At 43.3% G+C, this 12,599-nt stretch overlaps 1 protein-coding gene across 1 annotated transcript in view; it reads left to right on the forward strand.

Moving 5' to 3' along the window:
- Window positions 1–12,599, forward strand: part of TENM2 (teneurin transmembrane protein 2) — a 1,399,253-nt gene that overhangs the window by 1,347,651 nt on the left and 39,003 nt on the right. Inside the window, 4 exon segments of the mRNA XM_043982744.1 lie at window positions 213–474; window positions 1,260–1,527; window positions 3,805–3,948; window positions 7,539–7,788. Of these exon segments, the coding sequence (XP_043838679.1) occupies window positions 213–474; window positions 1,260–1,527; window positions 3,805–3,948; window positions 7,539–7,788 (924 nt within the window).

The raw sequence follows: 12,599 nt of genomic DNA on the forward strand, positions 1-12,599 counted from the left end.
GTTTGCCGAATTGATTTTAATTGGGTAAAATTGGAAAGAGACTAAGAAATAATTAGAAGAAAGTTACAGTGAATGCCACCCTTTAACCTGGCATCATGGAAATTTAGCCTACTCTAAGCAGAACTGATAACCCTATGTAAAGGTGATGATGGATTTCGATTTGCAAAGAACCGCTGACCCTTCCTATCTAAGTGAATTCTGTGTCTCCCTAGGTTCGACCTTATTGCCAATGGAGGTGCATCCCTGACCCTGCATTTTGAGCGAGCTCCTTTTATGAGCCAGGAGAGGACTGTATGGCTTCCATGGAATAGCTTCTATGCTATGGACACTCTTGTGATGAAAACAGAAGAGAACTCCATCCCCAGTTGTGACCTGAGTGGCTTTGTCCGGCCAGATCCAATCATCATTTCTTCCCCACTGTCCACCTTCTTCAGTGCTACCCCTGGGCAGAACCCCATCGTGCCTGAGACCCAGGTAGGAACAGCATGTAACCAAGTTATCCTTCCTAGCCACACCTAGCAACCCATATTCCAGGCCAGAACGGATGCCCCTTTAGTACGTCTCACACCTCCTTCCTAGCAGTGATTACCAAATTGCCAGGGCTAAGGGACCAGGGGACAGAATCCACCCAGGAGGCTCAAACCCTGAAGCTGGGATAGGTTTCTATCTGCTGGAGACTTAGCCTTGATTCCTGTCCCCTAGTGGAGTCCCCAGATACTCCTTTGAGTCAGTGGTGGTTTCTGTGCCTTTTAATAGACTAAAAATATCATACATGTGCAGCTCACCTGCAAATTGCTTTTTATTCCTGTTAGTCACAGAGATACATGGTAAGAGGCTCTTTAATGATCTACCTGGGTAATACTATCGAGGGTATATTACATGATTACATCCCTGTTGCTTTATACCGATTGTCAATGGAAGTTGCAGGTTCATATAATTACAGTCTCTTGTGGCCTCCTTGCATACAGCTAGCAATAAAGCTTGCTATTCATATTTACATCTTTTGCCAACAGTGTGATTTTTTTAAAAAAAGAAACACAACAGTGACCAAGAATCATTATTAATTCAAAAATCATAACCTCGGCCCCATCACTCAGCAGTGCAGGATACAGATTTTTTTTTCCAGCCATGGAAAGTTGTAGTACCAACAATACAAGGTCTATCATTTGAATGAGCTAGTGAGCAGGATGAGCACAATGAGAGAAGCTTACCAGCCAGGCACCTTTGATATAGCATGTCTGCGCTGTGTTTCCCACCAGGTCCTCCATGAAGAAATCGAGATCCCCGGCTCCACTGTGAGGCTGTGCTATCTGAGCTCGAGGACTGCTGGGTATAAATCCCTGCTGAAGATCACCATGACTCAGTCCACCGTGCCTCTGAACCTAATTAAAGTTCACCTGATGGTAGCAGTGGAAGGGCATCTATTTCAGAAATCATTCCAGGCTTCCCCCAATTTGGCCTATACGTTTATCTGGGATAAGACGGATGCTTATGGCCAAAGGGTGTATGGGCTTTCAGATGCTGTGGGTATGTTCTCTCTTTCCCAGGGTAATGCTTTCAAAAGCACAAAGGGGTATGAGGCTGAATTGAGGGAGGATAGTTGAGTGTGGACCTCAAGGTCACATTGCAGTTCCCCAAGGGAGTGAGCCTGGTTAGGCTTTCTATGACTGAAATAATTGGCCGGCCCTTCCTCTTCACTCACATCCCCTAAGCATAAGATGGAGCACCTTATAATAACTGGACTTTAAGGAAGGTCCCATGAGGATTCAAACAAGCTTGTCTGTTTTCTTTTCCTACTTCTGAAAGCTCCTTTAGGATCAGTCAGAATCCAGAAAACTATCATAACTTCACTCTAAGCCTTGATATGTCTGAGAATGTTGAAAATTTTTCATCACAACAAGTAAGACTTTTCCATTTTCACTGAAGGTGTGCCAGGGTCCAAATAATACACAATACCTCAAAAAATTTTACATTTGGTTTTAAAGGCCATCACAGTTTTTGAAGCAGCAAGTTTACCTCAGTGATGTATTTTGTTCAGGTCACTATATCAGTGTAGTGTAGGAAGCAGTGTGGTGTAATAGGTAGAGAGTTGGCATAGAACCCAGAAAGACCTAGGTTCAAGTGGCGTCTCTGAGACATACCGGCTGTGTTGCTTAATGTCTTAAATGCTCTAGACAATTCTCTAATATTATAAAATATGGAAGAGATACTGTTGTACATTGGAAGAAGTAATTGCCTCACCTGGGAATACCTTACATTAATGAATTCTGGGGTCTGGTCCCTATCCTAACTCAATAGTAAAATGAACCTTTATTGCCCAAGCATACTCCAACTGAAGACAAGGAGAGAAATGCCAACAGATGAGCAGAAGTTGTTTTAGGATTAAGGATATAATTCAGATAATCTCCAAAGAGGCTAATTCATCTAGATATAATTGAGCTTTTTGCAATATTAAAAAATAACTCCCATTTCAGTAGCATTATAAATCTTACAAAGTGCTTTCCCTCACAATAACCTTGTGGTGTAAATATTACAAACATTATTCTCCCTGTTTTATAGATGAGGAAACAGGCCCATAGAGTTTCTGCAACTTGTTTCTGGTTACACACTTAATATAACTGTCAGAGCTCGAATTTCAACCAGGTCTCCTGATTCTAAATCTGGCTGACATTCTTCCTCCTGGACCACACTGCCTTGTGGTAATAACAGTGCCTTATAATGCTATGGTGCCTTTCTAATTAAGAATTTAAAAATCTCTGACATCATTTATATCATTCATTTTCTCCTCATTGCATGAAGTAGGGAGGAGTTTTGTTCTTCCTTTTTTTTAAGTAGAGAAAGGGGAAGGTAGGAGGTACAGTCGACAGAGTACCCGCCCTGGAGTCAGGAGGACCTGAGTTCAATTTTGACCTCAGACACTACTAGTGTGTGACCCTGGTCAAGTCACTTAACCCGCATTGACTCCAAAAGAAAAAAGAAGTAAACTCATGTTTCCAGAAAGAAAATAAGCTAGTAACAGACCCAATACTAGCACTCAGTTCTCCTTTCTCCCAGCCCATGACTCTCTCACTATATAGAATCACTTCTAGAATAGGAGTCAGTCCTGAGTCGCTTACCTAGAGCACATCCTGGCTCATTGCTATGTGACACAAGTCTTAGGAGGTGTCCTAGTATAGCAAATCAGGGTTTTCCAATCAACCCCCACTTCACTTTTTTTTAATCCCCTTTGTTCTTCCCTGAATTTTCCACTGATTTGAAGGCCTTCTGTGTCCCAGTGCCTGCCTTTCCTGGCTCTCTATGGGATCCTGTGTGAATGGATAAAGTGTATTAACTAACACAAGCTGTTGCCCCCAGAATCTCCTTGTAAATGAGCTGCTATGTTTCCAAGGGCTTTTCTCCTGGTGAGTGAAAATAAATAACACAAAATATAATAAATACATGCAGAGAACAGCAGGCTGAGGTACGTGGTCTCCTGTCCTACCATAAAGACAAATTTTATTAGGTTTTTAAATGATTCATCTACTCCCTCCACGTCAGTAGGGTCATTTTGTGAAGCCAGTTGTTCATCTGAAAGGTCTTCAAGTCCCCACAGAGTACTGCTGTGTAAAGTTTCCAGGTTGAGTCCAGATTGGAAATCTGAATTTAATATTGTAGAATCAAAGAAAAAGGCAATCAGCCCACCTCCTTGAGTCAGTTTTTGGAGCCAAGTCTTTATTACAGAGAATACAGTCTACTCATTCTTATCAGATAGTTGAGGAGTAATCAAGATGTTTTCTCTCTCTTTTTTCTTCCTTTCCTTTTCAGTCTCTGTCGGGTTTGAATATGAGACCTGCCCTAGCCTAATTCTATGGGAGAAAAGGACTGCATTGCTTCAAGGATTTGAGCTGGACCCTTCCAATCTGGGGGGCTGGTCTCTGGACAAGCATCACATACTAAATGTCAAAAGTGGTACGTTCATTCACTATGGCATGGTTCAGTGTAAAGAGTATTGGCAATGGAGTCAAGAGGCCCCAGGTTGAAATATACATAATAATGATACCTTACAGGAAATATTTTACATCAAGTTAGTTTATATATTCCCTCAAATGCTGGAGTCAACCCCAAAATTCTACTGAGGGCTAGATTCTGATGTAAAAAATAATGAGGAGAGGCTTCCAAAGGACTGACATGATCATTTGTACTGGAATTTTCCTTTAATACAGGTTATACATATAAAAGGTTTTTTTTACAAAAAATAAATAAGCTTTAATAGCTTAAACTGGCATTAAAACTTTTGGGACACCCTCTATAGAGCAAAAAATTTGATTCACTATTGTGACAGAGGAATGCTTCAGTTGTGGTCGATTTAATTAAGAGTTAAGCAGAAAATGATTTTTGTTGTTTTGAGCATTGCTGCTGCATTTCTTTAAAAAAAAATATTATTCTACCTTAGTAAGTATACTTACAGTCTAATCACGGATCTTATGAAGTGTCAAAGCAAGAAGGAAGTGCAGAATGCTGTAGTAAACTTAAAGAGATCTTGATGTTTTCCATGACTACTCTTGTATAACTTATATTGAATTGTTTGAGTTCTTGGGGGTGGGGGGTAGGAAGGAAGGGAGGAAGCAATGTTGAAACAGAAAGTTTTAAAAATTTGATGTCAAAATTTGTTTTTACAAGTAATTTGGAAAATAAAATTCTAAACAGAAAAAAAGAAAGGCAATCAGGACACTGGAAATCTAAAAAAAAAAAAGATTGTGGATCCCTCCTCCTTGTAGGTCTTCAAGTAGAGACTAGTTGCCTACTTTCCATGTATAGTGTAAAAGATTCGCTTTCAGGTGTGGGAGCAATATGAGCTAAGGTGCCTGTGAGGTGCTATCTCACTCAGAGTCTGTGAAGAATAATGTAGAATTACTATTACACAGACCAGTAATCATGGTAGGGGATTAATCATTCATGTATTTGCAGGGCACTTCTGATCATGGATTTAATTCCATTTAACAAAAATTTATCAGATATCTGCTATGTACCAAGCACTGTGGGATACCTATAGGTAGAGGGTAGGAACTGGATGAGGAGCCAACAAAAAACAACTGAGAAGGAATGGGCAGATAGGTAAGAGAAGAACCAGAAGAGAATGGTTTACTGAAAACCTAGATTAGCATCATGGAGGAGGTAATTAGCAGTGGAGCATGATGGAGAAGAATGGGGATTGGAAAGAGGCCATTGGATTTGGCAAATAAGAGATCGTTGGTAACTTTGGAGAGATTGGTTTCACTGGAATGGGACAGTTGGAAGCCAGATTGTAAGAGGGAGAAGAAAGGAATGAGAGGAGAGAAAGTGTACTTTTCTCCCATAAATTGAGGTATTTGGGTAGAATTTCACCTTTACACTACTAGTCTCATTCTGGTATACCTGAGTTTTGTTTCTCCTAGGAAAAGAGGTAGCCATTTCCAAACATAGCTTGGCCATGTCACTATTAGGCTCAGGGTAGTGGTCAGTTTTCAAAGGAAGAATCTGAACCAAGAATTGAAGTTATTATGGAAGGTAAAAATGAGTCCTGAAGATCGTAGATGGCAGTGGTTATGGGAGGGGATAGTGAGCAATGTGATTATCTTCAAGCAAGAGCAAAGTTTCCACAAATGAATGAATGAAATAAAGAAAAAAGCATTTATTAAGAATTTATGGGGGCAGCTAGGTGGTGCAGTGGATAGAGCACCAGCCCTGGAGTCAGGAGTACCTAAATTCAAATCCAGCCTCAGACACTTAACACTTACTAGCTGTGTGACCCTGGGCAAGTCACTTAACCCCAATTGCCTTACTAAAAAAAAATTTAAAAATAAAAGAATTTATGGTGTATCAGGCACTGTGCTGTTTTAGGGACACAAATATGAAGGTGAAACAGCCCCTCCCCTCAAGGTGCTTAAATTCCAATAGGGAGAGAGAACACAAATAGCTAATAGTAACCAAGAGAATTTTCATGCAGAGAGACTGGAGTGGTTTGCCATTTCCTTCTCCAGCTCATTTTATAGATGAGGAAAGTAAAGTAAACAGGGTTAAGTGACTTGCCCAGGATCACACAGCTAGTAAGTTTCTGAGGGCAGATTTGAACTGAGGAAAATGAGCCTTCCTGACTCCAGGCCTGGAACTCTATCCACTGTGCCACCTAACTGCCCAGGGTTCAGTAGAGATGTGGTTTACTACAAGTGGCAGGTTTATGCCTGACTGGGGGGTATAGATTGGAGACACAGGGAGTAAAATGAACAAACTAAGCACATGGGATGGGGAATAAAACAGGCATACCTCTGCTAGCAGATTCACCTGCTCCTAACACACACAGGATCCAGTTCAAGCCCCTCTTGGGGGTTACAACTGGAACATTCACATGGTGGTTGCAGATGTTTGAGCCCAGCCCCCTCTACACACTCCCCAGGGGTGATAGAAGAAGGCAGAGGTTTCCAGACTGGAGACAGAAATGCTTACTGAGCTCTTGCCCCTCATACCACCACGGATGCTCAAAGATATAGAAATTACCATAGTTTGAACTAACTGTGGTACCAAGCTCAGGTTGGAACCTTGAAATGCCTATCCTTAAATAAATCCATCAAGTTGACTGGAAATAAATCCATCATGTTGACTGTGGCACAAGGGATAGAGCACTGGACTTGGAGTCAAATTTTGGCTCAGAAACTTATTAGTTATGTGACCAAGGACAAATCATTTAATCTCTATAAACCTCCATTTTCTCATCTGAAAAATGGGGACAATAAGAGCATCTACCTCAGAGTTGTTACCAAATGAGAAAATCTATGTAAAGTGATTTGCAAAATTTAAAGTAGTATATAACTGCTAGTTATTTGAGGCCCCTTTTTTCCCCCTAAAAGTGGAGTGCCATGGCAATTTAATCTTTTTTGATTTTGTTTTTTTCGGGGCAGTTGGGGTTAAGTGACTTTCCCAGGGTCACACAGCTAGTAAGCGTTAAGTGTCTGAGGTCGGATTTGAACTCAGGTCCTCCTGAATCCAGGGTTAGTGCTCTATCCACTGCACCACCTAGCTGCCCTGGCTATTTAATCTTAAAAAGTGTACCAGTTAATAAATGTTTACTATATGAGCAGCATCATTGTGTAGTAGATAGAAAACTGGTCTCAAAACTAGGAAGACCTGGGTTCAAGGTCCAACTGTGAGATTTTTTTGGTTTTGTGGCCCTGGACGAGTCAACCAACCTTTCAGTGCTTTAGGCAACTCCTTAAGTTTCTAAGTTGCAAAGAATGTGCCAAACTATATGTTGGTAAAGAGGGTCTCTTCATCTGGGAGTTCCCTATACCCATGAAATCACAGGTTCAGTCACTAGTCTATAATACACATGGGCCATACTATTTATTCCCAAGCAGTTCAGGGGGATAAAATACACTCTTGCTTCCCTAAAGGTGATCATTACCTAATTTTTTTCTTCTCTCATCCTTCTCACCCACCCATCCTCCCTGACCCATTCACCATGGGGCCACCAGAAACTCTTCTCTATAGATTTCTGGTAAACGTTCCCATTTTTTCTTCCCTAGGAATCCTTCACAAGGGCACAGGGGAGAACCAGTTCCTGACCCAGCAGCCTGCCATCATCACCAGCATCATGGGCAATGGACGAAGGAGGAGCATCTCCTGTCCCAGCTGCAATGGTCTCGCTGAAGGGAACAAGCTTCTGGCTCCTGTGGCTCTGGCTGTGGGGATCGATGGGAGTCTTTTTGTCGGAGATTTTAATTACATCCGGCGTATTTTCCCTTCTCGGAACGTGACCAGCATCCTAGAATTACGGTAAGCATCCTAGTGCAGCCAGCTCCTCTTGCTTCATCTCTCCCTTCTAGAAGATCTATCCTTTGTCTCCTCCCCACTCCTCCCCTAGGGAGCCCCTCACATAGAAGAGAAACAGGTTGGGAAAAGGTTACTATTGACTCCCGGTAGGGGAACTTGGCTTGTGGAGAGCTTGAGTGTTCACTTCCAACAGGAGAAGTGGGGCCACAAGCAGCTGCTGGCTTTGGGGGCTTCACCAGAGCAGCCTATTGAGAACAACGGTATTTAAGAGAACGGCTGAGACTGTAAACCCAGGCCAAGAGCTTTTGCCATAAAAGCAAAGTGGAGACAAGTAATTGATCTATTGAGTCTCTGAGCAGAAGCTCTCCAAAATTCTCTGGATCTTTCCAGATTTCTTTGGAAAGTGGATTAGCTTGGCTGCACAGGCCTGACCTTTAAGGGTAAGTCCCGAGGCCCCAGCCTGTGGCAGGCGCTCCACAGTAGTATTTCATCTGCACGTTGCTGGCCCGTCCATTTGCATCCCAAGGCACTCTGGGCAGACGGTGACCAACACATGGTTAGCTCAGACTCATGCTCTTGTAAAATTGATTTTCCCAGGGCAGGTGATTCAGGCTCTCCAGCCCTGGAGGTGAGGTCTGTGATGTCTGTCTCCCATCCAAAGAGGTTTAACTCCGGAACAACAGTAGATAGTGCCTTTTAGGAGACTCTGGGACTACCAGGTCTCTGTTCCAGATATAGACAGCATGGAGAAAAGGAAACCACAGAGAATGGCAAAGCGTTACTCTCGCTCACAACTTTCCCCTGCTCCTCCAGCAAAGCTTGTCCCCAAGCTGTTTCCAGTCAGGCAAACAGCTGGGGCTGAGTTTTGCTTTCCTTTGATACCCCTTCTTTCTGAAGGTGTCAATGATCTAATAGTCTGACAGTATTTGAGTGTCTCCTGAGCACAAGTCTGTACTAGGCATACTGTGTGAGAAGGAAAAGGGGGACAGAGAAGAATCCCGTAACTCCTGACTTCAAGGGGCTTAGAGTTGACAATGAAAAAAGAAGGAAAAGACAAAATTATCCTCAAACTGGAAAATTAAGCCTCCTGTCTTTAAGAGTTAACTATTCAACACTCTCTGTAAATCCTTTCCTTAACTATCTAAGCCTCTTTATTTGAATGTTAGTATTATAGTTTTGCTGGGGGGGAGGGGGTTGAATGCTATAAGGGACACCCCTTCCTTCCCCACCTGTAAGATATTTAGAGTAGCTCAGTTGTTGCATTTATCCTGTGATCAGAGACCTAAATCTGGGCTCAGAGGCCCTCTAATGCAAAATCTCTTCCTTTTTCAAATGAGAAAGCTGAGGCCCAGTGACTTTCCCAAGGTTGCTGGTCACACAGATAGTAAGCAACAAATGGGAGATTTGAACGCAGGGCCTCTGACTTCAGAGCCAATGCTCTTGCTAATGTCCTGTGAGGAACTAAAGTCCTATAAAGACTTCTCTGACTAGACCTCCTTCCTTTTCTGGTCCCCTCAGGACCTACTCCTGTCAATCATTTTCAAAGCCCAAGAGAATGGAGTCCCTAGATTTTGAGAAATGATATCAGCCACCACCTCTCCAGCTGACAGCTCTCTCTGAATCTGGAGTCAGACGCTTCTAGTGCTGTGTGATGAGGGTGGGGGGAGGGGAGGTTGAGTCCTGATTTCTTGCGACAGCTGTGTAATTTTTTTTTTTTTAAACAGTCTTTGGGCTTGTTCTTGTTTTCAGCAGCCAGGTACCCAGAGCCGATTAGGAGTTAAGCTTTTATAAGAACAGTGGTTTGATTCTTCTTTTCTTCCCACTACATGCCTGGAAACAAAGGGCTGTCAATCCCATCTCTTTAAAAACAGAAAACAGTGAAGGAGGGAGGGAGGGAGAAGCATGTCTTGCTTATTTCTTTGCTGGGTTGTGAGTTGGCAGCTGAAGAATTTCCGGAGAGAGTTCGCTTCTCTCCCCACCCCCACTTGCCCATCCCAGAGCAGAGTGAGCTAGGTAGGCCTGGATTAGGGTTGTATTTAAATGCCCCTATCCTCCCTCTCATACCTCCAGTCTTTTCTCCCTGGCCTTCCACTTATACACAGACAAAGACAGGATAAGAGTTATCAAAGTTCATACCTCCTGCTTCCAGCATAAAGATCAATCTGTATAGTATGTAGGGAAAACAGGAAGTGGTCCTGTAGGAAAAGGGGGAAATCACCTTTACCGCCCCGCCCCCCCAGTACCCGAAATGCCTTAATGCCTTTTGTTTTTCATTGTCTTCTCCTGAGGACTTTCTTCCAAGCAGAGAATGGCGGGGGGGGGGGGGGGGGGGGGGGGGGGGGGGGGGGGGGGGGGCGGGAAGCGGGAATGGCATATTAAGTCACTAACACAGTAGAAGTGAATTGACCAAATTCAGGGACAGGCCTAAGAATAATGGATGATTGGAGGATGGAGAAATAAGGGAAAGAGAGCATGAGGACCTCTTGAAAGTGCAGGGGAAAGATGAAGAAAAAGGGACACCAAAGACAAACTTGACTCCTTCACAATTTTAAATACGATTGGTGCTGCCTGATGCCAAAGTGAAAACTTCGGAAGAATAAATTCCTTCAGTACAAGGATGCAAGTGCTTTGGGAATGGATGGATAGGGAGGGAGTGACGGAGGGAGAGGTAGAAAGATAGATAGAGGGATGACCCAGGATGTTATCCTGAGAGCTCACTGACTCAGATTTTGAGAAGCTGAGCTAAGTCAGCCATGTGATTGTGAGCAGGACACATAGGGAATGTTTGGGCCGTATGCCTAGTCTACACAGCACAAAGTGAAACAGTATTGGCAGTTAGCCAGTGAAATAGCTTATCCATCTAGGTCATTTAGACGAAAAGAAATTCCACTTTTTTCTCAGTGGAGGGCGGGGGAGGGGGCAGGGGAGAGAGAGAGAGAGAGAGAGAGAGAGAGAGAGAGAGAGAGAGAGAGAGAGAGAGAGGAGGGAGGGAGGGAGGGAGGGGGAGGGAAAGGGGGAGGGATTGGAGGAAAAGGTTTGCATGAGTGATGTGGATTGCTAAGGCTGTAGGAAAGAGATCTTAGTACCTTTCCCTCTGAATAGGGTCGGCAATACTCACCTAACCAATATAGCCTCCCGATTGTGCTTGCTTTAGTTTTAATATTCATTAAGCTCCCACTGTGTGCGTGGCACTGCACAGAAATAGAACTGACCTCAGCACTCCTCTCAAGGGAGCTTATATTCTAAAAAGGTAACTAGAGCTTTATTCTTCTCTGCAAGGTGGGAATTGGGAATAAGATTAGGTTTGGGTCAGCCTGGGATGATGGGACAGGAGAGGTACTTGATCTAAGCTTCCTGACTGATGAGAGTCTTGGAATGGTTTTAAGAGGCTCTGAAAATAGAAACTGCTGTGTAAATGCTAAGCATTATTATCGCTGTAATCATTATTGTAAATGAAGGTGGCAATAATGAAGTAAAATGGGAAATGTGCCTCTCCTGGCCACAGTATCGCTGCTGGTGCTGGCAGAAGCTGGTTGCAGGGGCAGAAACTCAGGACTCTGAAAAGGGCAGGACAGAGAGTTGATTGAGGGCCATGGTTATCCCAGATGCTAATATAGAACATCAGATAAAGGGAGGGGTAAAATAGTCCTGCTGGGGGGGGGGGGGCAGCTAGGTGGCTCAGTGGATAGAGCACGGGTCCTGGAGTCAGGAGGACCTGAATTCAAATCCAGCCTCAGACACTTGACACTTACTAGCTGTGTGACCCTGGGCAAGTCACTTAACCCCAATTGCCTCACAAAAAAAAAAAAAAGGAATAGGCCTGCTGGTATGATTTGAGGGGTGCTGGGAAACAAGGAAATCATGTAGCAAGAAAGAAAGAATTCTGGTTTGGGAGTCAAAGAACCCAAGTGTAAATTTCATCTCTGCCATTTCTGTGACTTTGGGTAAATCATGTTACAGTGGAAATCGATAATTTATTAGGCACCTACAGTATACCAAATACTAAGCTCTGGAGGTTCAAAAAGAATCATAGAACCTGAAGTTGAATCCTGGTTCTGCTACTAACCACCTGAATTACCTTGGACAAGTCATTTAACCTTCTTAGACCTCAGTCTCCTCATCTCAATGACTTCTAAGGTCCCTTCCAGCTCAAGGTCTCTGATCCTATGATCTACGAATCACCTGGCCTCTTTGGTCCTCAGTTTCCCCAAGTAGAAAATTAGGTTGGACTTGATGATCCCTTCTAAGATCCCTTCCAACTCTAAAGCTATGGTTCTCAGTTCTTCTGCCCAAAATATTTCTTTCACTGCTTCTTGATATTCAACCATTGGCAATTCATTCTTTTGAGATAATTCACTGGCCTAGGCCTCTTCTTTGACAATGCAAATGCTAGTGGGGAAGGTGAAGTAAGCTGAAATGTGGAAAAATTCTTTACTTTCTTCTTGAGTGACAGAGGGATGGGTCAAGCTTGAGATCAGTGGATGCCAGGCAGGGAGAAAGTAACAGAAGTGGCGGGGAGGCTCCAGAGAAAACAGGCAGCAAATCCAAAATTTGCCAAGTTCACAATTTTACCATGACTTAGCCCTGCAAAAGACCCATTATTGAAACATGTTTAAATCTTCCCAGCTTCCAAGCACCATAGAATTAGACCTAGAAGGCACCTTTGAGGTCATCTAAGCCTCTCCCCTCATTCTCCAAATGAAAAAAAATGGTGCCCCAGGAGGGAAGCTCACTAGAATGGCATGTGGTAGTATGCAGAATGCAAAACTTAGATTCCTGAAGAAAAACTTGAGTTCAAATCCCAACTCAGACAA

Source organism: Dromiciops gliroides, chromosome 2 (assembly GCF_019393635.1).
Source record: "Dromiciops gliroides isolate mDroGli1 chromosome 2, mDroGli1.pri, whole genome shotgun sequence".
In the NCBI taxonomy this organism is placed as follows: domain Eukaryota; kingdom Metazoa; phylum Chordata; class Mammalia; order Microbiotheria; family Microbiotheriidae; genus Dromiciops; species Dromiciops gliroides.